Raw genomic sequence first — 27,269 nt, forward strand, 5'->3', positions numbered from 1 at the left:
TTAGCTAAGGGACAAGGGGAAGTTAGCTAAGAGGAGAGAGGCTGCAGTTGTGTCTGGGGCAGCCAAGTTCAGTGGTATGAAATAGCTGTGACCCTTGAAGCCCCGACAGCCTCTAAACAGGCTGGCTGGTGCTCTTGGCTGAAGCAAAGGCTCATGGGGTCAAGGGTTTAGGGTCCATGCCCAAGACTCAGTGAGCTTAACTGTGCCTTGGCCCACAGTCCTTAGCTCCAGCTCCAGCCCACATGCGAGCCTCAACTACCCACAGGCTGACCTCCACCTGGCTGTCTTGCAGATGTTGGCTACTGGCCCCCCAAGAGCCATGCCCCCTCCATTGCTATAGACAGTAAATAGTATCCATCACAATAGGAGTCAGGGCATCAGCGCGGCTGCAGTTTTACAAGAACCTGGAGCTGGCAGGAGGCCATATGGAGTGGGCAATACCAATCTGGGTTTCTGCCAGCAGAGTAGAGGGAAGGGAAGATGGCAAGGGCATGTGGGCATGAACATGTCAACCCTGTGGATCCTGAGTTTATATGTCACCTGTAAGCAACCTGGTGCTGTGAGGGAGTCTTCCCTATAGCAGGAAGAGGAGCAAGTGAAGAAGATCGTGTACAGTAGATAGATGATCAGACCAGGGGCAAGGTAGAGGCAAGGAACCAGATAAAACCTCCACAACATCTCCCAGCTAACATCCGCGCCTTCTGGGGATTTAGCAAGGTCAACAATCATTTATTCATTCATTCAAGGAATATGTATTTGTTTCTACTTAAACTACTAATATCGTCTTACTTTGGGTTACGCCCTCTGCAAAATACTGAAAGTCGAAAGTGTTAGTCACTCAGTCATGTCCGACTCTTTGTAGCCCTCCAGGTTCCTCTGTCCGTGGGATTCTCCAGGCAAGAATACTGAAGTGGGTTGCCATTCCCTTCTCCAGGGGATCTTCTGGGACTATAGCAATAAACAAGTTATTCCCTGCCCACAAGAAATTTAGTCTAAAGAGAGTGACAGATACATGATAGGCAACTGTAACACTGTGTGACCAGAGGTAGCACAGGAAACTATGGGAACACAGAGGAGGCACCTAGTGCAGTCTGGAGGAGTCAGGAAAGGCTCCCTGGAAGAAAGAATTCAGAGTCTTAAAGGATGAGCAAGAGTTAGCCAGTCTGTGCAAACGGTCCCTGCCATACCCTTTTTGGTTGCATGGCAAGCCCAAAGCAGAGACAAATAGGCCTCTTTGCTTCCAAGTGACTCTGGAACTGCTAAAAAATATCACCAGACCACCAGCCACTGCCCTGGGGTCTGGGCAGGAGAGTGCAGAGCTGTTTTCAGGGCATCCCTGGGCACTGGCAGATAAGGATGGGCCATAGCTAAACATACGTCTCTCCTCTGCCCGCCCCACCCCCACCCCCTCGACCAGGGATGCCTATTAATCCTGACAAATGATGACTTACGAACATGTAATGCAAACTGATTCATCATACATTCAAATCCGCCGCCCCGCCCCAGCGGGAGGCCCCAGCCAGACAAGTGTATTACACGGATAATGTATTTGACGTATTAATAAAACCAGCCGCATTGCTCTGGCGCGGGGACTGGGGAATGCCAATATACGATGACAGATCACATATTGATGAAATCCAGATGTTTGGAATCATAGTCTTGGGGCCTTGTTCATATTGACTGAAGGTAAAAAATGCCGTCTGTCAGCAAGTTAACTCTTCCTGTCCCACGCTCACAGAGGCACCAATCACGGTTTTCTGGAGAGAAGAGAAGGAAGAGGCAGACGAGTGAGAGGGGAGAGTGGTGGCTTGGCTGGATGAGGTGGGGTAGATGGTTGTACTGTGGACTCGATGGGTGAAAGAGACACTTTGCATGCCTTATGTTCTTAACCTCTCAGCAGCACGCAACCCTATGGACCATGCTCCCCACTCACCCTTCCCTTCTTGCCTTTGATGACATCACCTTGTTTTCATCCTCCTCTTGGCTGTTTTTAGTCTTCAGTGACTAAAACTTCTTCTACCTGTTGGAATTCCTCAGCCTCTTCTTACTGTGCCCTCTCGCCCTAGGTGATCTCCCCTACTCTTAAAACTTTTGTTGAGTATTTACCATGTGCAAGACATTATTCAAGGCACAGAGGGTGCAGTGCTGGTGAATTTCAGTCCTTATCTACATGTCAGCATTTCCAGTTCTATCCTTCTAGCTCTGGCTCACATATAGTGCCTACTGAGCATTTTCACGGAGTATGTCTTAACCGTTCCTCAAACTAAGTTCATCCAAAACAGAGCTCATCATTTTCTTCCTTATCAAGCCTACTGCCCTTCCTCCTGTTCCACAAGTCAGTAAATGGTCTACCACCTAGCAGCTGTTCAAGGCAGACAGCTTGGAGCCATCCTTGATTCCTCTCTGTCCTTGAACCCCCATGTCCAGTCCACCTGCTTCTGTTCATCTCATCGTCATCTGTATCATCTAGCTAGAGCAGGTCACCATCATGTCTCACCTCAGTTAGGGAGATAACCCCCTAGATGATCTTCCTGCACTTGGTCTTATCCCCTTAGATCTTTCTCTGATTTGCAGTTAGAATGATCTTTTTAAGATGAAAGTCTGAGATGTCACTCCCCTACTTAAAATTCTTCAATGACTTCTCCCTGTATGTTAAAAATTAATAATTAGCCAAAATCCTTAATATAGTGGAAAGTCCTCTGGGATCTGGCCTATCATCAGCTCTCAGTACTCTGCCCCTTGCTGCTCCAGCCACATTGAACCCTTTTCAGTTCTTCACTGAGGCTTTATTTCTGTACCTTCAAACATGCTGTTTTCTATGTACTATAGATCACTACTCCTCCACTATCATTGCTTGAACTGGTTCCCACTCATCCTTCAAGGCTTTGCTTAAAAATCACTTCTTTTACCTCCCAGGCAAGATAGTCTACTCCCATAGTTCTATGTCCTTCCCTTGTTCTAAGACCATGCTGGGGATATTTGTTGAATGTCTCTATCCACAATTAGTGACTAACCTCCCTGAGGGCAGAGAGTGTGTGTTCATTATTGCATGGCATCCATACTGTAGCAGACCCATCTTGGTACTCGTTGACATTTGTCAATGATTATTGAATCATAACCTAGGTGATAGGCTAGGTAGGTAGGTAGCCAGGTATTGTGCAGTGGTTAAGAGCACTGGCTTTGAAGTCAGACAGACCTAGATTTAAATCTTTGCTCTGAACCTTCCAGCTCTGTCATTTCATTGTTCTGAGCTCCATTTTCCTCATCAATATGATACAAATAGATTATACCTACCTCACAAGACTGTTGTAAAGATTAAATGAAATAAAATAGATACAGCATTAACCTGTAGCCTAACATATAGTAACCTTCCATAAACAGATATTACTACTAGGGGGCAGATAATGGATAAATGGCTGAATGGTTATATTGACAAACAAACAGGTAAATAGAATGTGGGTATGGATGGCTATGAAGAAGTAGCTCCATGGAAGCTGAAAGGCCCAAGGTGCCTACTGAGTGGTACACAATCTTGATCATAGCAGGGAAGGAGGCTGAATACAGAGCAAGGCCAATCTGGTGTCAGGATGGGGTAGATAGAGACACAAACAGCAACGCTGTGCCAGGTTCTTACTAGAGATAATGGTGACTCATCTCTTGCACACAGCCCTGATTTAACTAGAACCTCACGAAGGTGCTGAGTACGTTATTATCATCCTTGTTTCAAGAAGAATCTCCAACTCAGAAGTATTAAGTGATTTTCCCAAGGTCTCACAGCTAATAAGAGGCAATCCTGCTCAAAGACTCTTGGTCATTGGGAAGTGGAAGCTCTTCTACTGGGACAGCAAGAGGGGAAGGGCAGGTCACACATGTGTGTATATACCAACACACGTGTATACACACACGTACTCTTTTTATTATTTATTTGGCTGTGTTGCGTCTTAGTTGTGGCATACACCGATCCTTCTCGGCAGCGTGTGGGTTCTGTAGTTGTGGCTGGCGGGCTTCATTGCCCCAAGGTATGTGGGATCTTAGTTCCCCCACCAGGGATCAAACCCACGTCCCCTGCACTGGAAGGCAGATTCCTAACCACTGGACTACCAGGGAAACCCCACATAGGTACTCCTGAAAGTTCCAGCCTCTATTGCCATATATCATTAGAGTTAGCCTCCCCCTCATTTTAACCCTCCCCATTCTTAAATCAGACACCAGGCAGTCAAACTCTGCCTTTTGTGTTCTGTGGAGAAAAGATGATGAGGTTGGGGTTTGCTCTTTAAACAAGCAGAGAGGAAAGAATGGAACCCACAGGCAACAGAACTGGGACGAAACCAAACGGGCCAAGCTGGAGAGGCAATCGCAGGGTGGGGAGTTGCAGGGCGGGACGTGGGTTAGGGATCGAGGAAGAGTGGGCTTTCTCTTTGAATGGGACCCTCATCCTCCAGGGCCCAGTTCTGCACCAGGCCTCACCATGGATGATGGGAAGGATGGCAGAGAAGTAGCAGCCCAGCCCCTGAGCTGCCTGCTCCCAGTGGCCAGCAGTTCCCAACAGAGGGGGGCAGCAGAGGGCTGATCTGGGACCCCAGGTACCTGAGGCCTTGATCCAAGGCTTGAGGCCTGGACTGGCTGCGGCCTGGCCCAGGCCAGGGAAAAGCTACTTGTCTCGCGGGCTGCTCCTCAGCAGGCCTGTCCCCACTCACAACCACAGGCAGTCACTTTCTGGTGGAGCCTGGCTGTTTTCTGGTGGGGAGCTACCCCAGAAAGGGGAAGGGACCCTCTGGAGGTCCCACCCCTAGGGAGCCTCCAGGCAGGGCCTGTCTTAGCCCTGACTTTCTGCTTCCTGAGCCTGTGGTGCCCTGTGTTAGACTGTGGGTAGGGCCAGGCCCCTCTGCAGCCCTTTCTCCTCTTGCTGGGGGGATACCTGTGGCAGGCGGAGAAGTGGAGGTGGCAGGCACAGCGGCGGTGGCAGCCGCGGCAGCGGTGGGGTGGCGGGAGGTAGGTGCGGTAATGAATGTGGACGGGAGGCGGAATGAGCGATCCATCTTTGCATGGGAGGGGAGGGGGCCGCGCGCCTCCCCCTCGACACACTCACACACTCAATCAGGCGCTGTCAGACCTCCGGCCGCCTGGCATTTTGGTGAAGAATCTCTCAGCTAAAAATTGTTGTCAGTCCCATTTCCTCGTTATCAGTGCAAGGGCTGAGGCAGCGCCCGGGGATTAGCAGAAGCGGCGAGCGCCCGCACCGCCATCCACTGCCGATAACACCGGCCTCCCGCCTCACCTCCCCCATTCATCATCTTTAGCACTGACAGCCCGTCCTAGTCCCTGTCCCCAGCCCCTCATGCTGCCCACGTCTCCCCACGATGCTGCTCAGCCTGGCTCCTGACCTCCCTGGGGAACTAGGCTTCCTGAAGAGGGAACAGGATTCAACCTAGCACGTCTGACCTGGACCCACCTGTGGCGGAGAGCTTTGGTGGGCTCAGGGGTAGGGGGCCACCGGCTGGAGTGAAGAATGCTCAAGGAGAAGATGCTTTCTGACAGCCTGCCCCTGCTGGGCTGGTCTGCCTACCTGTGATGCTGGCAGCGGTGTTGGAGAAGGCATTCCTGCATCAGACGGGCAGCTGGACTAAGGATTTCTGGAGGCCTCTCCAGTCTGAGACGGACTTCCCAGATTCTGGAAACTGTGGAAGGAGAGCCCGAGGATGCCTCGGAAGAGTAGGGGGTTGAACAGTGCCTTCCCACCCCCAAAGGCCCACAGCCTCCTCCTCTGGGCCATCCCCAGCGGTTTTATGGCCCGTTTTATGGCCACTGTAATGGCCCAGGTCAAAAGCTTCAGGGAGCTGTATTCTGGGAATTATGCAAACGAGGAGCAGGCCCAGGGCCAGAGTATGGATTTTGTCATTAAACCTGGGCAGGCCATGTCGTTAGTGCAGTAAAACCCACGTCATGACCACAGGTCTCAATATAAAATTACAGGGAACACAGCGGCGGCGGGGAAGCAGGGTGCCCATGGCCATGCCGGCACCCCTGAGAACATGGGGATGGGATGCAGGCCGGAGGCTGCGGGGTGCCCAGGCTCATCCCTGTGACTGGGCTCCCTGAAGCTGGGAGCCAGGAAGAGGAACTGAGGCCAAGCTGGGAAAAGTAGAAGATCCCTGTGGCAGGAAAGCAGATGGACTGAGCACAGGTATATGGGAATGCTAATGCCTGCTTCCAGGTGCAGAGGGAGGAACTGGGGCTCTGGCAGCCCTAAGAACCATACATGGTACCCCAGGCGGAGGGGCTGAAACCCTGATATTTCCACCTCAGCTCTGACCTCATGTCCTAGGTCCTAACCTTTCTCTATTCTCGTCTCTCACCATTTCCCCCTTTTGTCCTAGCCCCTACCTCAATGCTCGATTTCAACAGCCTTGTCAGTTGTCCCTTAGTCACCCTCCATGCCTGCCAGCAAGCGTTACCACCCTCCTCTGGCCCCTTCCTGCTCCCCCCCATCACCACCACCACAAGCACCCATTCCTGCCTCCCTCACCCTGACTAAGGCTGCACAGACTGCAGTCACTGACCTTCTTTCCCAGTTTTCTCGCTGGTTTGTGATCTTCTTGAGGCCAAGACTGTGTTTTCTTTATCTCTGAGCCCATTTCTCCTAGAATAATACATGACATAGAATAATTGTTTGATAAATATTTGATGAATGAATAAGTAAATGAAGCAATGAGATCATGAGCCAAGTAGAGGGGTCCCTGCCCAGTTCTGAGCCTCAGTTTCCCCATCTGTAAAATAAAGATACTGGCTTGAAGAATTTCTAGGGTCTCACTCACCTCTGAGATTCTCTGGCTGAATGAAGATGATTATAGAATGAGTCTAGAATCCTCACCTCCCTACTCCTAGACCAGGGCCACATCTGCCTTTTCTACTCAGAGCTGCCTTTCAGCTGTCCCCTGAATATCTGGGGCACAGCTCCCAGGGCATATGATCAGTAGACCCCTTCCCCTCCTCAGAGACCTAGCCGCACTGACTAGAGCCACCCCTACCTGACCCTGCCACACACAAAGCCTCCAGAGCAGACATCCCAGTTCTGCAAAGGTCATCTGGCTTCTGGGACAATCAGCTCTTCATTTCTACCTCTCTTCCTTCCCTTCGTCTTCTCCACTATTTTGTTTCATCACTGAGAATCTAATCTATGCCAGGTCTTTTTTCAACTGTCTATAAACTAAAAGATGACTAAGAAATAGTCCCGCCCACAAGAAGCTCACAACTCAATCATTCATTCATTCATCACTTTGCTCCCATTCTCTGCCTGGAATTCTTCTTAGGCGCATCTTAAATTTTGTTTCTTTGGTTAAGCCTTCTCTTTTTCCACTTCTCAAAACACATATCTGGGATGAATCACTCCCTCCTCTGAGCTCTCAGTTGATCTAGTCTGGGCATCCAGGAGAGCTATACTCTTGTGTCAAAGGGAGATAGGTTTTTGTGTTCAGCCTAAATGGGGAACTCCCTCAGACATAGAGTTGCTAGACCTAGCAAATAAAAATATAAGACATTCAGGCAAATTTGAATTCTAGAAAAACAATGAATAACTTTTAACATAAGTATGTCCTGTGCAATAGTTGAGACATACTAAAGTGAAAGTCACTCAATTATGTCCAACTCTTTGTGACCCCCTGGACTATACAGTCCCTGGAATTCTCCAGGCCAGAATACTGCACCAGGTAGCCTTTCCCTTCTCCAGGGGATCTTCCTAACCCAGGCATCAAACCCAGGCCTCCTGCATTGCAGGTGGATTCTTTACCAGCTAAACCACAAGGGAAGCCCAAGAATACTGGAGTGGGTAGCCTATCCCTTTTCCAGCATCCCAACCCAGGAATCGAACCAGGGTCTCTTGCATTGCAGGTGGATTCTTTACCAATGAGCTATCAGGGAAGCTACAAAATGCCCAATCGAATTTCACATAAACAATTAATATTATTTTTAGTATAAGTTTCCCCCTTTTGCCATGGAAAACTTACACTAAAAATAATATTGTTTATGTGAAATTCAACTGAGCATTTTGTATTTATCTGGCAACCCTACCCAGTCAACTATCTTAGTCATCACTGGCGTGGACTTTATCTCTCTAAAAGCTGATTTTGACTCTCTCCAAGCATCAGAGGAAAGAAGAGGCAGGGAGAAAGATCTGACCTTAAGCTAAAGAAGCATTCCTTCCTACAATCAGAGTTTACATGGATAGGGATGTTTCTAGATGAATAGAGCTCCTCAACCCTGTGCCTATAAGCAAAGGCTAGGGGAGCATTGGCTGGGCAAAGTGGCAAGGGTGGGAGTTTAGGAATCCCATGAAGTGCACTAGGCAAACTTCAGGCCCCTTCCTAGCACAGTGAGCTCTGGTTACCATCAGGGACAGAGTTTAGGCTCCCAGGGGGCCCCCAAGTCAGTATAGCCAGTGCTAGATCCACGTGTGCTTGTGTATTGAGGGCACACAATTTGAAGGGCATTTTGGAGGGGGAAAGCTCAGAATCTGCTAGACTCACAGCAGCCAGTGAGGTTAGCCGAGTGAGGAGTGAGACCGGAACTGGGAGAATGTAGAGTCCAGGAATACTGAAGCAGAATGGACAGGACTTGGTGGTTAAATGAATGTGGGAGGGGGAGTAAAGCAAGGAAGGGGCCGAGGGCAAAGTGAAGGTTGCTGGCTTGAGTGACCAAGTCTTTCACTGAGAAGAGCACTGGGTCTTTGCTGTCGCACATGGACTTTCTCTCGTGGCGAGCAGGGGCTGCTGTCTAGCCGTGCACAGGCTTCTCATCGCAGTGGCTCCTCTTGTTGCTGAGCTGGGCTCTAGGGCACATGGGCTCAGTAGTTGTGGTGCACAGGCTTGGTTGCTCACCAGCATATGGAATCTTTCCAGACCAGGGATCAAACCTGTGTCCCCTGCCTTGGCAGGTGGATTCTTAACCACTGGACCACCAATGAAGTCCAAGTATTCGATTCTAGATGGTTGAGTTTGAGATTCTTGTAGGACATTCAGGCATTGGTGTCCATTAAGTATTTGGCTATAGGGGTCTGGAGAACATGGGAGGGATCTGGGGCAGAGAAATGGATGTCAGCAGGGCACAGGTGGGAGTGAGAGCCAGTAAGAATACGCAAGATGGTCCCATAGGCAGAGAGAGGAGAGGAGAGGCCATGGAAAGGAGCATGGGGAAAAGAGAGGGGCTGGGAGAGAATGCTACCCTGGTCCTTTTCGGTCTTTCCCACCCAACTGTGAGTACCTCAGGGCAGGGACTAGATCTGTGTCCCCACTGCTGTGCACTAGGCCTGGTTCAGCACAGACATCAGACAATGTTTGTTGAATGACTGTAGGAACGATCCCTTTTCTCCCTCTTTTCTTCCTTCTGCTTTGGAAAGTGTGAAAGCAGCGAGGAAAGGAGTGACAGATGCGGCCCTGGATATTCCGGGTGACGCTATGATTAAACCAAGACCTGCTTCACTAACGTGTGAAATGAAGTGATCAAGGTTTGATTGCACAGAGCATTGATTGTGTCCCGATAGATTTCCGAGAGGGGCAGCTGGCTGAGGAGGTGCTGTGCACGGCCACAGCCTCTGGAGCCGCAAAGCGGAATAATGTACATGGGCTCTGAGACCCTCAGGCTCACCCTTCCTCCAGGCCAAGAAGCCCTAGGAGGCAGCAGAGGCTTGGGGTGGAGGACTGGGATGTGGCGTTTCTCTCCACGTATAGCCCAGCTTATATGTCTGTCTCTCCTTCTCTCACCAGGTAAGAAAAAGGCAGCAGCACTGTTTGACAGCCAGGCCCCTATTTGCCCCATCTGTCAGGTCCTGCTGAGGCCCAGCGAGCTACAGGAGCATATGGAGCAAGAACTAGAGCAGCTGGCCCAGCTGCCCGCCAGGTAAGCCACCTGCCAGAGGCCTCCACTCAGGGTTCTGGCTACCAGGTCCCAGCCTCTCACAGGCAGCAAGACCCTGCTGCCATTCTCCACCTGGCTTTCAGTCCTCAGCTCCTCCGGCTGAATGGTGCTGCCTTTCTCTTCTTGCTCTGTTTCTGGAGATGTGAGGAGAGTGAGCCTTACGTCTCAAAAAGGCACAAGAGGACCTGGAAAGGGGAGGAGCCTCAGAGCAGGGTGATGGAAGCAGGGACTGGGACTGGCAGCTCCCCAAGAAGTGCAGCCTGGGGTTGCCATCCACCTTCCCTATGACTCTCAAGGTGTGAAAGGTGACAACCTTGAGACCGTGCTCAGGCGTGTCTCCCTTGCTCCACCCCATCCTCCTTGTCCCTGCCTGAAGGACCGGGTGGAGCCTCCTCCCAGAAGAGCCAAGGTTGTCAAAGGGAGCAGAGAAACAAATTACCCCAAAGCTTAGGGGTTTAAAGCAACCATTTCATGATGCTTATGGTCTGTGGGGGTCAGGAATTCAGACAGAACACAGAGCGGGTGGCTTGTGTCTGCTTCACCCTGTCTGGGGCCCCAGCTGGGAAAGCTTGGTGGCTGGGAGCGGGGATCACCTGGCTCCTTCATTCACACGTCTGGTGGTTGATGTTGGCTGTCAGCAGGGACCTCAGCTGGGGCTGTAACCAAAGCACCTACATATGGCTGCTCCTTGTGGCCTGTGAGCATGATAGCTCACAGTGTGGTAGCTGAAGGCATGAACGCAAAATGTTCCAGCCAGTGAGATTGAAGCTGGATCACCTTTTATTAACCTAACCTCAGAAATCACTTAATATCACTTCTGCTATACTCTCTTGGCAGTATTAACCTACCCAGATTTTAGGGACGGGGACATGTACCCCACCTTTAGATGGAGAAGGGGCAAGCTCCTCTTACAGAAGAGCATGTGGGCTCTAGCCACTCTGGGAAATACAGTCAGCCACTGGGAATAGCCTGCCCCACGATTCCCAGTCCACAAACCTGGATCAGTTCAAGTCAGCAGACTTGACTGATCCTCCTTCCTCTACCTTCTCACCTAACCCCCCATGCAGGGTGCAGGGGCCCAGAGGTGAACCAGAAATCGTCCCATGTAAGTTGGTGTAGCCACTATGGAGAACAGTATGGAAATTCCTCAGAAAACTAAAAATAGGATTACCATATGATCCAGCAATGCCACTCTTGGGTATATACCCAGATAAAACTATAATTCAAAAAGGTACATGCACCCCGAGGTTCATGGCACCACTATCACAATAGGCAAACCACGGAAGCAACCTAAACGTCCAGCGAGAGATGGATAAAGAGGAGGCAGTGCATATACACAGTGGAATGCTGCTGAGTCATAAAAAGGAACAAAGTAATGCCATTTGCAGCAATACAGAGGCAACCAGAGATATCATACCAAGTGAAGTTAGAAAGACAAATACCATATGATGCCCCTTATATGTGGAACCTAAAATATGGAACAAATGAACTTATCCACAAAACAGAAACAGACTCACAGAGAGAGCAGGCTTGCGATTGCCAAGGAGGAGGGAGGGAAAGGGACAGACCTGGAATTTGGGGTTGGTAGATGCAAACTATTACATTTAGAATGGATAAACAGCAAGGTCCTACTGTATAGCACAGGGAACTATATTCAATCTCCTGGAGTAAATCATAATGGAAAAGAATATTAAAAAAGGATGTGTGTGTATATATAACTGATTCACTGTGCTGCCCAGCAGACTATATGGTGTACAGCGTGTATTGGCACAATGTTGCAAATCAACTATACTTCAATTTAAAAGAAAGAAAAAAATGGTCCCACCCTCAGGAGCTCCTGATAGGAGTAAGGAGAGCCAGGCATTAGCAACCTTGAGGGACGGAGACCGCTCTATGGGACAGACAGGAGCTGTGGGTTCAGAAGGTACTGAACCCAGCACAGAGCAGAGAAGGCCTCCTGAGGGAGGTGAGGCTTGGGCTGAACTGAAGGCCAAAACACTACTTATCTATTGCTGTGTTACAAATTCTCCCCAAACATCATGGCTTAAAAACAGCAAACGCTTAATATTTCACAGTTTCTGGGGGTCATCAATTCAGACACTGCTTAGTTGGATAGTTGTGAGGGGTTGTGGCTTTTATCTCAGGCTCTCATGAGACTGCAGCCAGGATGTCAGCCAAGGCTGCAGTCGTCTGAAGGCTCCACTGGGGCTGCAGGACCCCTTTCCAGGATGGTTCACTCGCACAGCTGTTGGCAGGAGGCCTCAACATGCAGGACTCTCCATAGGGTTGCTACAGTTTCCCTGAGACATGGCGGTTGACTTCCCACAGAGGAGGTGATCCAAGAGAGAGGCTAGAGAGGGAGCCACAATGCCTTTTATGATCTAGTCTAGGAAGTCATACACTATGGCTTCTAATATATTTTATTCTACTCACTAGAAGCAGGTCAGCAAGTCCAGCCCACACTCCACAGAGGGGAATTAAACACTGTAAGCTCTACCTCTTGAAGGGAAGTAAAGTGAAAGTTGCTCAGTTGTGTCCGACTCTTTGAGACCCCATAGACTATACAGTCCATGGGCTTCTCCAGGCCAGAATCCTGGAGTGGGTAGCATTCCCTTCTCCAGGGGATCTTCCCAACCCAGGGACTGAACCCAGGTCTCCCTCGTTGCTAGCAGATTCCTTAACAGCTGAGCTACCAGGGAAGCCTTGAAGGGAAGAGTACCAAAGAATTTGTGGGAATACTGAAAACTACCACAGAAGACTGTACTAATGATGATAATAATAGTCTTGTTGAATGCTGTGTGCCAAGAACTTTATACTAATTTATTCAGTCTTCACAACAACCACTGGTATGTGTGTGTGTGTGCACACGCGTGCTAAGTTCCTTCAGTCCTGTCTAATTTTTTGCGACCCCATGGACTGTAGCCCACCGGGCTCCTCTGTCCATGGAGTTTTCCCAGGCAGGAATACTGGAGCAGATTGCCATTTCCTACCACAGGCGATCTTCCCAACCCAGGGATCGAACCTGCCTCTCTTGCGTCTCCTGCATCGGCAGGCAGATTCTTTACTGCACCTCCTGGGAAGGGCTACCACTGGGGTAGGTAATAATTATTAACTCCATTTTACAGACGAGGAAACTGAGATACAGAGAGGTTAAGTGACTTCTCTAAGGTTACACAGCCTGTAAAGTGGCAAAGATAAAGGGTCAAAACTAAGCCCATACTTTTAACCACTCCCCTTTCCCTCAGCAACACACACCCAGGACTAGCCTAGAACAGAGAGAGGAAGCAACATCCTTCTACAGCTGAGTTCCATACCTTGGCTGTGCAGGAGTGCTTCTGGGTGGAGGACTTCTCAACAGAAACTGAGAACAGAGGCAAAGATGGAGGGACACCCACCCCCGCCCCCCACCCCGCGCAAGGGTCTGGAGAGTGGGGGCCCGAGCTCTCTTTCTGCCTCCTCACTGCTGGCCACACCACAGCCTAGCCCCTGTGGCCCCATCCACGCACTGCCCAGGGCATCCACTTGTGCCCACAGAAGTGTTCCACCCCCACCCGTGACCCTCCGGCAATCCCTCCTGCCCCACAGCCTCTCAGAGGGTCCCCTACTTTCAAATCTTTTGGCCCTGGTGCATTTCTCCGCTCCCCGCCCCCCAGCCTTCACGGGTGCCCCACGCCCTTACTTCTGTGCCCCTCGTGTTCAGGCCCAGCCCAGCACCCCCTAACCCCTGGTACGTTTCCCCCCCTCCTCAACCCGGTGTCTGACAGCCGGACAGCGGGATCTGCACAGCAAGTGAAATTCCCGTCGGATCGATAAAGCCGAAGCGCTGGCGGCGACGGGTCGATGGTTTTATCTGTCTCGGCCCCGCCGCGCCCGGCGCGCTGACAGTCCGACCGGCCGGCAAAGGCGTTCAAGGGCAGCCGCGCCCGCCGCCCCCTCCCCTCGCCTATACGCCCCCCCTCCCTGCGGCCGCTGCGCCCACCGGACTGCAGGCTGGACCTCCCCGCCGCCGCCCTCGTGATTTATCTGGGTTTTTAATTGGAAAAAATTTGCGAATTAATTGATTTCAGGAACTTGCCAATTAACATTGTAATTGGGTGCGTGATAAATTCCCAAGGAGCGTGTCAGCTCCCTCCGGGCTGAGGGCCGTGGCGCCCGGGTGGGCGGGGAGGGCCCCCAGCCTTGGCTGCCCTTGCCCCGCCCCTGCCCGCTTTCCGGGAGACCGGAGCGGAGGAGAGGAGGTTGCGAGGGCTCGGAGACCCCCTCCCTCCTCTTCCCCACCTCAGTTCCGACCTGACAGGGGCCTTTGACCAGGTTATTTCACAGACGGGGAAACCGAGTCCTGCGGGAGGGCAGAGCCTGTGCGCGCATCGCTCAGAGTGTTCTGGGCAGAACCCAGGTGAGGGCGTCCCCAGCCACTGTGGCCTCCCCAGCTCTCTAGTCCGCCCCTCTGTCCCCTTCTCGGCTCCCGTCCTTTCTTTCCTCTCCTCTCCTCTCCAGCTGTCCCCTCCCCCTCTCACCCTCCTCTGCCTCCTTTGCCCCCACCCCCTTCCCTCAGCCTGGCCAGCTCCCGAGTCTGTGGATGCTGCTGCCAGGGTGCCCGTCCTTCCATCGCCCTCCCACAGGGTCAGTCCCAGAGACGCTCCTCTGGGTGGGCCTGGTTTGCGCTCTCTGCCCCCTTCTGCCCAACAGCACAGAGCATGCCCCCCACAAAGCACACTGCTGTTTTAGACACACCTAAGGGCTCACACTGGTTGGGCTTCCCTGGTGGCTCAGCTGGTAGAGTCCACCTGCAATGCTGGAGACCTGGGTTCGATCCCTGGGTTGGGAAGATCCCCTGGAGAAGGGAATGGCTACACAGTCCAGTATTCTGGCCTGGAGAATTCCATGGACTGTATAGTCCACGGGGTCACAGGGACACGACTGAGTGTCCCAAACTAGGGCTGGCTGGTTTTCACAGACACCAACACAAATGTATGTAGACAACATACAGGCACACACCCTCCCCCATTCCAACACATATACATGTGCTCACACCTACCCCCTCAAAGAACCACTTCCCACGGATGCTCATCCCCACAGGCACACAGGCAGATAGACCCAGGAAGAGGAGTCAGAACTTCTGCTGGCAAAGCACTCACACTTCTCAAAACACTTGTACATTCGAGATCAGAAGCCGTGCACCCACACACTCCCTCACCTCATCCTCTCTCTTTACCCCTCTCAGTCCTGCACAGGCATTCCAGCTGACCCCAGGATTCAGCTAGCTGGACCAAGAACAGCAAAGTTAGATTGGGGACAGATAGTAGAGAGCCTTCAGTGCCGGAGGGTCACCTTAGGGTGGGGGAATTAGATCATCTGTGAGCTGGAGAAGCTTAATCAGAGAGCTGAGCTGTAGGAGAATCGCTGTGGAGGTGGCATGGAGCAGAATTTGGGGGAAGAAGCAAGGAAGCAAGTGAGGAAGTTAGGCAGGGTCCAGGGGACAGATCGTGAGGCTCACCTAGGACAATGGCAGTGGGAACAGAGAAGAGAGGGAATGGTGAGAGACTGGTGGGGGACTAAGCAAGAGAACTCAGCTGATTACTTGTGGGGCACTTACTGACTTCGCTTTCTGACCTGACTCACAGGAATGGTGTCGATGGTAGCGAAGCAGGTATCGGAGGGAAGGAGAAGACTGTAGACAGAGCTCTGGGTGCCCTGAGCTTTCTCTGGGATGGTGATAGTGTGGGGAGTGGACGTGGACAGACAGACAGACAGGCAGGAACATAGATGGGAGCTGGAGATTGATGGGCAGGTTGGACAGTGGTCCCCAAACTTCTCTGTGGCCCTCAGACAGGAGTTTCTACCCAGAAATAGAAAAAAACCTTAGACTCTTTCAGAGATCACAGAGAGCTGAAACTGAGACTTGGCTTGGAGGGCCCTGAGCTCGGAGACCTTTTTCTGGTGGCTTCCTCAGCCACTCTGAGATCTGGTTTAGTCAGTGTTTTAAAGGGGCTGGAAGGAGCCAGAGGGAGGCTGGGTGACTCTAGAGGAGAGGCGGGGTGTGGAGATGGCAGTGCCCCCACCCCCACTTAAGCCTTATTTAAGGCCGGCCTCGGTGTTTGGTTGGGTAATGAACTAGATAAACAATTCCCCAAATAGATTAAAACGAAGTGTAACTTACAAAGGCGGCTGGTGATGATGGTTTATTCCCAGGCAGCATACCATTTCTTTATTTCCAAGGATAATTCAGTGTAAATCACCTTAATTAAAAGTGTCAGCCCAGCCCATGAATATTGTACTTAGGAACGCGTTTCCTGGGTCCCAGTTATAATTTAAAACCCATGGATCACTAGGCAGCGAGTGACTGAGAAGGGAGGAAATCGTTGGGGGCGGGCTGCGGAAACTGGGAGGGACGAAGGCAGAGCCGAGTGGATGGGCTGGGCGGGAGCCTGGCTGACAGCCGCTCGGGGCTCGGGGCTCGGGGCTCGGAGCTCTCCTCTCCAAGGTGGGCCCCTCACCAGACTCCTCTCTCTGGGGGAAGCAAGCACACTTGGAGGTGATCAGGTTGTTGGAGGAAAGGTAGGGAGGGCGGGGGGAGGGAGGTGCTTGCTCAGGGAGAGGGAAGGAGTCTGACCAGTCCAACTGGAGGGAAGGTGGAGAGGATTGTAGGAAAAGATCCAGAGGACTGGCCAAGGGAGAAGCTGGACATCCTGGCCCTGAATGTCTTCATTTCTGTTCACCGGCAGAGTAAACAAAAGCTGAGTCAGCAGAGCCCTCCCCAAAGTGGAGAGAGTAAAAGAACTCAGAGCTCAGCCCTCCATCCTGAGTGTCTTTAGGAGGCAGTGGGGCCAACAGAAAAGTAGCACTCTGGACGCTTGTCAGATAGGAACGCAAATCCCAAACCCTGCCTGGGCTGTGTGAGCAGTGAGGTGTCCCCCGGCCCACCAGTCAACTCTAGTTTTTGTGAAGATCAAAGCGATGACACACTTGAAGTTCCTAGCCCATGCCTGTCGCGTGTGGTGGGTGCACAACAATTGTCCAGTCTTTCCTTTTCCATTTCACCCTGATTCTGCTCAGAACGCACTCAGACCTCAGTCCAGGGGCCTGGTGGGAACAGTGTCATATAGTTCCCTCATTTCTCTACCTGTAGGTCCCGGAACGGTGCTGGTAGCCGGGCAACAACAGCACTTGGTAACAGAGTGAAGGGAAGATAACAGTAACAGGCTCACATCTAGTTGTTCTTAACGGCAGCTCAGTTTCCTCTCTGTATCCCTTGCGCCCGGATCAGGAGCAGGAACATGGGAACCATTTATGAACAAAATGCCACTGAATGGAACCCAGTTTGGTGGTCTTTTCCTGTCTGTGATGCCCCCGCTGTGTGATCAGACAGGCATACAGCTGGTTTTTTAAATATTTTTAATATTTTGGCCACATCATGTGCCATGCAGGATCTTAGTTCCCTGACCAGAAATCAAACCCATGCCCCCTGTACCCCCACTCAGATCTTAGTCTCAGCCTGCTGCCAAGCTACCGGCCCCTTCACTATGACGTACGTCTGCTTCTGTGGGTGTGTCCATGTACGGCTGCATTTGTGGGTACCTGAGTGTTGGGCATGTGTCAGCACACGTGGGTGTCTGTACCTGTGCATGCTTGTGTGAAGGTGGGCACGCGAGCAGCTCCTCATCCAGGCCTGGGTGACAGTTGTGAATTTCTTTAAGGACACGGCCCTGGGAACGCGATTCTGCCCGCGCCTCTGGGTGCATGTCTGAACCTCGGTGTGACCACACGTTGACAGAATCACAGAGACAATGGATATGCGCATATCCGCCTTTACACCAGGGTTTCTCAACCTCAGCACTATTAACATTTGGGCTGGGTAGTTTTTTGTTGTGAGGGGCTATCCAGTACCCTCTAGGATGGTTAATCCCTTGTACCTGCTACATGCCAGGAGAAAACTGCCCGCTCCCAGCTGTGACGATCAAAAACGTCTCCAAGTGTTGCCAGTTGTCCTCTGGGGGGCAAAATGGCCCTGGATGGAGAACTACTTTATCCAGAGCTGCCTATGCCTTCGCTCACACATTAGGTGTGTTTATGCCTATCCCTGTGGGTGTTCCCTGTCCACACAGCTTGTGTGGGCCCTGGGTGTCTGCCCTGGCTCTGTCTTTTGTGCTGTATGGATCTCTTGGGTGTGCTCTACCTAGACTGCTTGTATGTGCATGGGAACCCTATGGGAACCGGCTGTTTCTGCCTCCTGCCGTGTTCCAGCCGGCGCCTGTGTGTGTGCATGTTGTGTGCATGTGCTAGCACGTGCGTGAATGTGTGAGCACAGATGTGGTGAGCATAGAGGGGGCAGCAGGGCGGGAGGGACAGGAACAGGGATATTAATGTTTCTGAAGTGGATCTGATTTGATACGTCTTGTTCCATTGTCAGCATCTGTTTAGCGGGGATTTGTAATACTTTGTGGCTCTGGATCACTCATGCTTAGCGCTGGGATGTGGCCTTGCATACCAATTTTGTTATTAAACACAGTCCTCGCCTCCCCCACAGCCCATCCATCACCTCCCCCACCCCAGCCCCCGCCTGCTCCGAGCCACCCACCATATTTCAGGGCCCAGCTCCCGCCCGCCTGCCGCGCCCGATGCCGGAGGGCCTGGGGCTGACAAATTGAATCAGGAGGAGATCATTCCTGGCCTAACGCAGTTTGCAGCATGTTGGAGGGAGAAGTGACAAGAGCCATGGCAGTTCCATCACCCCCCTCCCATAGGAGCTGAGTGCAGGCTGGGGACAGGGGGTGGAGGGGAGGGGTAGGACAGGCGCAATCCTCAGGGCTGAGAGCATGGGTCAGGTGAAGCCCCTTCCCTCAGATCCACAAGGCAGCCTGCCACGCCTCGTGTCTGCCCCCCGCCCGGGAGCCAACTCTGGCCCCTGGCCCCTGATGGAGGCTGAGCTGGCTGGGTGGGGCTTGGCTGAGCTGAGCCGGGCAACACGGGCTGTCTTCTCCCCCTGGGGTCTTCTTGCTGTTCTCTTGCATGCCCTGGGCAGCAAGTGGAATGGTCACCCTGTTCTCTTCTTTCTTGGCAGCAAGAATTCCCTTCTGAAGGATGCCATGGCTCCAGGCACCCCCAAGGTAGGTGGACAATTGTGTGCTTTTTCCCACCCCTCCTAATGTCGGCCCACCCAGAACTGGTTCCTGAGAAGAAGGAGCTCTTCTTGGATCCCCAGCTGTTTTCAGGGTTTGATCGTCAGCCTGGGGTCTCGGGCTGCCCTGTGCACTCAAGCACATGCGTGCAGTCTGAGTGGGAGCTAGAGTGTGCTCATCTGACTCCCTCCTCTTCCAGACAGGATGGGGTCAAAGCCAAGAATGAACCGGGGGAGTGGGGGAACCAGACACTAAGTCTGGAGAGACTCAAAAGGAGGAAGGTGAGCTGCAGCAGGTAAAGAAAAATATAGACATGCAGGTCAAGACAGCTAGTGCAAGGCCTTAGAAAGCCAGCCCATGGGATGAGAGCATGTGCTTTGTCCTGAGGGCAGCAGGGGGCCAGAGAGGATGTGGGGCTCATTTGAGACCATCTGACTCTCTGAACAGACACTATGAAAGGGAAGCTTGAAAGCATCAGATGGAGAAAGGAAGAGTGAAGGACAGTGGCTCAAAAGAGGGGCCAGAGGCCTCAGCAGGATGGCATGACTTGAACCGAGAACTCTTATAGGTGGCCACAGAGGTAGACAGTACTGCATCCCCAAGGGGGATGATGTTTTGAAGCAGTGGGGACCTGGGGAGGAAGACTAAACCGTTACTCAGAGTGTCCTCTTTCCCCCACCCCTCAGTACGGTGACATCCTGTCTTAATAAATTCTCACAATGACTTGTAAAGGCAGGTATCCTCAGCCCTTTCTATAGGGAGTGAGGAATGAGTGCTGAATGGATGAAACTTACTTTCTGGCTGTGCCGCAGGGCTTGTAGGATCTTAGTTCCCCTACCAGGGGATGAACCTGCACCCTTGGCAATGAAAGTGCAGAGACTAAACCACTGGTCTGCCAGGGAATTCCTCAGAATGGATGAAATCAGTCAGTGAATGTGTGTGGCGTGATTAGAGCAGAAGCCAGGAGTCTGGGACTCCTGTGGGGGTGGGGTCAAGAGAAGGCCCCAGAGCCAGGGAAGGAGCAGAAGAGGAATAGTGATGAGTGAGGAGGGGCACAGGAGAGCATGGTGTCCTGGGGTCCTAAGGGAAAAAAACCCCAAACTGCCGGGGGTAGTCAGATGCCAAACAGGAGGGCTGGAGAAGGAGGCTGTCATATTTAGATGTCTTATAGGCACCGGTGACCTCTAAGAGGGCACTTGTGGGAAAAGGAGCCAGAGTGACAGTACTACTTCCAGGGGGTTGGCCCGTCTCCCCTGCCGGCCTGTCTAAAGGAGTGAACTATGCACCTTCATGCACTCAACACAGCAAGGTGGACAGAGGAGGGGCAGGGGACCTAGCCCAGCCCTGGACAGATACAGGCCCTGGCCAAGAAAGCAGAGCCCTCCCAGCCCTAAAGGGAAAAGATGTGGGGGGAGAAGTCACACTGGCTAAGCCTGGCCCAGCCTGCAGTCTTCAATGGCTGTGGTTAAGGAAGACAGGTCACCAGGTCAGGCACAACTGCTGACCTGACACCTAAGCGCGGCTGGCAGGGCTGGGGACTTGACCCCAGTGAGGCCTGTGTTCAAAGTACAAACACAGACACAGACCACATCCATACTTGGCTCCCCACATGCACCGATGCACACCCACTCACCTACCCCTAGCCCATCAGAATACTTACACAGGAAATCTTAAACCTGTGCAGATTCCTGCAACCAGCGACGTGTGGATTATTGATAATCAGATTTGGAGGCAATGGCCACCACTTACTCACTTCTAGATATAAGTTCATGCCCCAAAGCTGAGCGTTTCAGGGTCTGTCTTCTGCCTTGACCCAGGCTTTAGGGAAGCAGGTCATGGGTGGAAGAAGCACAAGGTATAAGGTTCAAGCAAGAGACTGAGAGGACAGGGAGAAGGAGGGAGGGAGGAGGAGGAGAGGGCGAGGGGGCCTCAGACAAGATTGATGGCCTCGTTGCCATTAAGAAAAAAATTAGCCGGTGGCGGCTATCATATTAAAGGGTGAAGAAGCCGTGAATTATTTTCTTAAAGATCTTATCGCTTACAATGATAATTTTACCTTCCAAAAGGCCACTTTTAATGAGGCGAAGAGCCAGGCAAAAAGTCATGATTTAATGCCGGGATTTTTTTTTCAAAACACATTTTACTGCTTTTTGGTCCATGTTTAAAAAGCGCCAGTGACCTTTTTTTATTCCGTTTGCCCCAGGTGTAATTCTGAGGCCTCTCAGGGCTTCTAACCTAGAGAGAATGAGAGAGAGCGCGCGCAAGCAAACGAGCTCAAGCTTTCTCCTGATGGAGGGGCGGGGGCCCCACGATGTCGTCCCTCCTCAGCATCCTCCTTGGGACCAGAGGAGGAGGAGGACATTGCCTGAAAGCCCACCTCTTCTCTGAGCTGGGAGCTGAGGCACTCACTAGGCCTCCCACTGGGCCAGGGTGGGTGAGGAAGGGGCTCCGAGTTGCAGGGAATCCCACCCCAGACCCTGCCCGGCCTCCTCCCCGATCCAGCTCCTGGGCTGAGGCCGAGTCAGGGAGCCCTGCCAGACCAGCAGCTGCCCCCTCCCCTCCCAGGGGCCTCAGGCGTGAGGATGTGCAGCGTGGCCACCGCATGCGGGTCACATCCTAAGGCTCAGTCGGAGATGAAGGATAAATGGCTGCTCCATCTTTCCCAGATTGCTTTCTTTGGGCTGTCACTGGCGATTTGGCATGGTTTTCTAGGCTGGGGAGGCCTCCGAGGGAATTGTATGCTTCCGGCTCAGAGCTGTGCAGGCTGGAGAAGGTGGTGGGGGGGGGGGGCGGTGTGGGAAGTATGGATTGCTTTCAGGCCTCCAGGCCCCCAGTTAGCAGCTGAACAGGCCTTGGCACAAGCCAGCAAGAGCAGGCTGAACGTGCCATGTGGTATTTAGAATTGCGGAGCTCGCGCAGTTTAAAGCAGACAGTTTATTAATCTAAACTGCGGGCGTATGTAGAAGAGGCCGTGCAGGATTGACACGGGGGGGATTAGTTTTGCTGTGGTTTTTGCTGGGGTCGCCACCACAGCGCAGGGAGAAGTGGAGCCGGCGCACATCCCTAGCTGCATGGCGGAAACTCATACATACTATTTAATTTACTGTCTCCATAGCAGGGCTGCCACCAGCCTATATTAGGAGCAAGCAGAGTGGCAGGGATGTGGCTCTACCCCAACCCTTCAGGGTCCCAGAGTCTCTGCTCCCTACGGGAGAACAAAGCCTATATAGCCCCAGCCCCCTGGGAAGCCTGCCCCACGGGGACAGAGATTAGTTGGGGTGGAGGAGACTGGACCCTCTCCAGGGGCTTCCACCCATCCCCAGGATCAAGCCATCCTCTCCCACAACCAGACTCTGGGGTCTGACCGCATCCCTTTAGAATCTCAAGTGTAGCCTCCACCCCTCTGCCTCCTTTTCTCTGCCTCTCTCCTAAAAGCTCCATAGGACCGGACACCCTAGGGGATGGACTTTAGGTCTCACTCAGCCTGAGGCCATGTGTCCTTTTTCTTCTTTCAGTCCCTCTTGTTGTCTGCTTCCATCAAGAGGGAAGGAGAGTCTCCAACGGCATCACCACACTCATCAGCCACCGATGACCTGCACCACTCAGACAGATACCAGGTGAGCAGGGGCAGGCTGGGCACTTGGGTGAGTCCTTCAGAGTTAACCCACAGTTAACTCCTCCTACCCCCAGAAGACTGGGGGGGGGGGAGGGGGGAGGACTGAACTATATTTGGTTCCCCTTGCATCTAGTGACCCTAAGTGAACCAGAAGGCACAGGTATCATAGAATGTGCCTTACACAGACGGACCTTAGGGAGAGATGCCAAGGTCATCTGGGCCTGGGTGGGCTCTTCTGAAGCATCCCAGCCATCTGCCCTCTAGGGTTCAGTGTCATCAAGGACCCAGGGATGTGGCCCAGCATCACCTAAAGACTTCACACTTCAAAAACCAGAATCCCCTGAGCAAAGAGCCATCAATTCTGCCAGACCATAGTGTTGGGCATTGGCGGGGGGGGGGGGGGGGGGGGGGGGGGTAGAATACTGCCTGTGAGTGCCTTGGGCAAACAGGATAAGAATAACCATACAATTCTCAAGCAGCAAAGCAGGAGGGGACTTAAGGGGAACATTCCAGCTTATCCAGACCTTCTTTGTGGAGGGAAGGAAAAAGGGCTTCCCTAGAAGCTTGTGTCTGAGAAGAGACAAAGCCCCACCTGCAGGAGCCCCAGTCAGAGGGTGTAACACAGAGGCTGCTCCAAGGAATATGTGCCTAAATGGCAGTGGGGCTTCTCATGGAGCCGTGATGTGAAAAGGGAAACGCAGCCCTGACTGATGCAAAGAGACAAGGCGGCAGGGACCTGTCATCTGGGGCACAGAACCAGGGTCACTGCTGGCACTCAGGAAGCCTTTCCTGGAATTTGAGGTCTTCTCTCTGGGTGCCTCTTCCTCCCCACTGACACAGCTTGGCATCAGAGTACAGAGCTTGGTTAGTGAAATACCACGTACAGACTGTACACCAGCTTCCACTGGCACCTCCTCTGTTCAATGCTTCTGCATGCGACTCAAAGTACAGAGCCCAAAGTTTCAGCTCTGGGGAGGGATCCCTACTCTTGTGAGCCCTAGTTTAAGAAAGGCAGTCAGTCCTCACCTAGACAATCCTGCTTCGAGATGGAGCAGTAACCCAACTTGAGGGAATTCTGGGATAGGGAGATAGGGCTCCATCCGAGAATTCCACTCCCAAGGGAAACAGAACCCTGCCTTTGGAGGCTCTTCTCTCTACTTCAGCCACAGCATCAGCCCCACTATTTGCTGAATCAGGGAGAGTAACCATCAGGCACAGACATGGCATGCTAGACACAGGCTAGGTGTGCTAAGGAATGGCACCAAGGCCTCCAGGGCCATACACATTATTTTAGATTCAACCTGTATTTCCAGCTTCCATTCCTAATACTGCCTTCTATGAATCCTGTGGTCTATGCTCGCCAGATTAATGCTAACCACTCCTTGGCTGTGCCATTCCTTTCTTGCCTCTGTGTGTTTTTACACATGCTGTTTTTAATGGGATTATTTTATCCCACCCTATCAAATTTCTATGTATTCTTCAACAAACTGCCCCCAATCTCCTCTGCTCTAGGAAGCCTTTCTGGATTAGCATTCTCTTCTCATGACCCCTGCATATCCCTGTCATTACTCTGATCATCCTATACTGTGATCACCCATTTAATGTTTCCATTATTTACAAGTATATAACAAGCCATCCCCAAACTTAGTGGCTTAGGACAACTTTGATTTCTCATGATTCTGTCAGTTGACTAGACCTTTCCTCATTCATGAAGCTCATTCAGCTGGAGGACTAGCTGGGTTGGAAAGTCCAAAATGGCCTCACCACATGTTGGGAGATCAGGGATCTTGATTTTCTTCCATATGGTCTATCATTCTCCAGTAGGTTAGACTGACTGCCTTACTTGGCAGTCTCAGGGTAGTGTCATGCCAAGAGGGTGAAGGCCAAAGCTGCAAGGGCTCGTGAGGCCTAGACTCTGGAACTCACCTATCACTTGGCAGAGCAAGTCACAGGGCTAATACATAATCAAGGGATGAGGAAATGCAGCTCATGATAGGAGGAACTGTGAAGAGTTGTGAACATACTTTATCTATCATGATGAGACTCACTGTTGTATTAGATTGGGGGGGGGGGGGGCACGGCTCTCTAAGGCAAAAACGTCTTATCCTTCTTTACTCCCTAGCTTTACTCAACCATTTATCTAGTATTCATGCTCAGTTCAGTGTCCTTGCCTTCAAGGGGTTAATTTGCAGATAGATAATTTCTAAATACTTTAAATGCTATGATGGGAGTGTAAATAAGTTTCTAGGAGAGCACAGTGGAAAAAGAAAAATCAGAATAAGATTCACGGAGGAGGTAATGACTGAACAGAATGAGCAGGAGTTCACTTTGGTGGACAAGGAAGAAAAGATATTCCCCACCAAGGCAACAGAATGTGCAAAGGACACAGAGGTGTAACACAGAATGATGTATCTGGGGACCCACCAGCAGCTCAGTTTTGTTAGAATGAAAAACACAAGGGGAACTGGTAGAAGGTGAAGCTCGAATTCCCTGATCTATACACAATGCCTGGCATGTAGTAGTTGCTCAATTATATTGTTTAAAAAAAATCATCAAACTTGGCTTTGAAATCAGAGGGGACTGGTTTCTGCTTTGGATTCCCATTTACTTAGCCCCTGCTGGGTTACCTAACCCTTTAACCATTACCTCACTTTACCCTCATAGCAACTGTGCAAGCTAGGATTCATTGCCCTATTTATTGCTAAGGAAACGGGCCTAGAGAGAAGTGACTTTTCTAAGCACACATATATGTTAAGAACCAAGTCAGGCTGAGTCTGTCTGGCCCTGAATCCTAGATTGCTTCCCAGCCCTCCAGTTGGGCTCAGGAACTTCCCTCATAAACATCCTCCTCTCCTTCCTACAGATTTCTTCTGCATGCCAGATCCTGTGCTGGGTGACTGCATGGAGATGAGCTCCCAGGGAGAAGGGACAGGTCCAAACAATCAAAATATCCAAATTCAAAGTGAAGCCAAGGGACTGTGAAAACTAAAGAAGAAGCAACTAACCCAACATTGGGGGAAATGTGAAGTCTTCCCACCCAGAGTCCTGTAGCATGAACAACAGTTAACCAAGCAGGTTAACCGGTGCATGGAGAATATTCTACCCGAGAGTGCAGAGAATGGCGTGCTCAAAGAGCTACGTAGCTCTGCAAAGCTGAGTGTCAGGAAGGCAAAAGGAGAGAGCAGGAATGGTAGAAGAGAAGTCTGGAGAAGCAGGCAGAGCAGATCAGACATGACCTGTATGCAGATCATCTCAGTGGAGAACCACTGAAAGATTTAAAGGGGAAGAAGGAAAGACGGTCAATTTTGCACGATAGGAAGATCACACTGCATGTACTGTGAAGGATTGGGTACAGAGAAAAAAGCTGGAGATCAGAAAGCCAGATGGGTGACAGCTGCAAATTTAGAGAGCTCAGTAAGATTATGAACTACAGGAGTAAATCCAAGATAGGTATAGCGACTGAAGAAACACAGGGATGTCTTGCCTATGCCAAGTGCTGTGCCGAGCTCTGGGTTCACTCATGACTCACACAAGGTCCCGTCCCTGGAGTGGTTTGACAAAAATCTGTATAATAAGCCATACTAAGAGTAGAGATGAAGTAGAGAGGAAATGATATTTTTCAAACAGGTCTAGAAGGATACGTAGGAGATACACAGAGGTGGAGATGAGAAGGTTTAAAAGACCTTTAAAGGTAGACTCTCTGAGATGAGAGAATTGAGCGCGAGAAACTGAAGGAGGGTGGGATCAAGTACGACTCACTTCCAAGTTTCTGGTGTGGGCACACCAGAGTGGATGGTGGTATCCCGTTAGGAACTGAGAATCCTGGAGGAAAGCACTTGTTTGAGGGATGCTGGGTTCCAACTCGTGGGTGTGCGTTACCAGTAGCAGCTCCAGGGGTTGTCCAGAAAACAGCTGAAATGTCTGGAATCCTCTAGTGTCCAGACTGCTGAAATGCTAGGGACTGGGGGCTGAACAGTTGGGACTTACGGTGGCATGACCCGCGGCGATCAGGAAGTCCTACGCCACCTCCCCAGCAAAGGGGTAGCGGCGCGGGAGGCGGGAGCCGGGCGGGGCTCCGGGACGGAAGAAGCCCCGCGCTAGGAAGGGGCGTGGAGTTGGGTGGGAGGACCTCGCAGCCGCTAAAACCGGGGCGGGTTGGTTTTGGCGGGCGGTGGGAGGAACCCCTGGGCGGCCTCAGCCTGTTGCTGCCCGAGTGCGAGCAGCTGTTTCCTGGTCCCGGTCCGGCAGACCCACCCCTCCAACCCCCACTTCTTGAACTTTCACCTGCGGCGCGCGACGGCGGCGGGTCACATGACCAAGGCCAACATGGCCGCCGCCGCCGCTGGGAGCTGAGGTGCCGCCGCCGCCGGGCAGCCGGGGGGAATCCGCCCGCATCGCCGCCCTCGCCGGCCGGGTGGCCGCGGGGCCCGGAGCGCCGGAGGCCGGGGCTGGGGCGGCACCGCGTGGCGGCCTCCGGGGCCCGCTAGAGCAGCCCCCGGCGGCTATGCCGAGGGCCCGGAGCGGCCGGCGGAGCAGGGGGGCCGGCGGGAGGGAGGAAGTAGGTTTGTTTACGGGCTGTTTGGGGCGGGGCAGGCCTGGACCGGGGTCCGGGGCTGGGCCGGGGG

The 27,269-nt window shown here is 52.1% G+C and overlaps 1 protein-coding gene and 1 long non-coding RNA gene across 7 annotated transcripts in view; one reads left to right on the forward strand and one right to left on the reverse strand.

Moving 5' to 3' along the window:
• RNF220 (ring finger protein 220) overlaps positions 1–27,269 on the forward strand; it is a 263,034-nt gene that overhangs the window by 216,451 nt on the left and 19,314 nt on the right. For 4 of the 5 annotated variants that reach the window (XM_069589626.2, XM_069589647.1, XM_069589658.1 and 1 more), the window contains exons 2-4: positions 9,759–9,891; positions 18,971–19,016; positions 22,544–22,645. In XM_069589626.2, coding sequence (XP_069445727.1) covers positions 9,759–9,891; positions 18,971–19,016; positions 22,544–22,645 — 281 coding nt within the window. Of the gene's footprint in view, positions 1–9,758; positions 9,892–18,970; positions 19,017–22,543; positions 22,646–26,753; positions 27,203–27,269 lie in introns of those variants that run through there. The other variant, XM_069589666.1, reaches the window with a different exon arrangement.
• Positions 1,444–26,887, reverse strand: LOC138440654 (uncharacterized). Of its 2 annotated transcripts, XR_011446612.1 has the most exons (5): positions 26,632–26,887; positions 26,404–26,466; positions 6,561–6,640; positions 5,567–5,678; positions 1,444–1,757 (listed from the first exon to the last, which is right to left on the reverse strand). It is a non-coding gene; the product is annotated as an uncharacterized lncRNA (long non-coding RNA). The 2 variants fall into 2 exon arrangements; XR_011446611.1 differs by lacking the exon at positions 26,632–26,887 and having other exon boundaries at positions 1,529–1,757; positions 26,404–26,492.

Source organism: Ovis canadensis, chromosome 1, assembly GCF_042477335.2.
Source record: "Ovis canadensis isolate MfBH-ARS-UI-01 breed Bighorn chromosome 1, ARS-UI_OviCan_v2, whole genome shotgun sequence".
NCBI classification, from domain to species: Eukaryota; Metazoa; Chordata; class Mammalia; order Artiodactyla; family Bovidae; genus Ovis; species Ovis canadensis.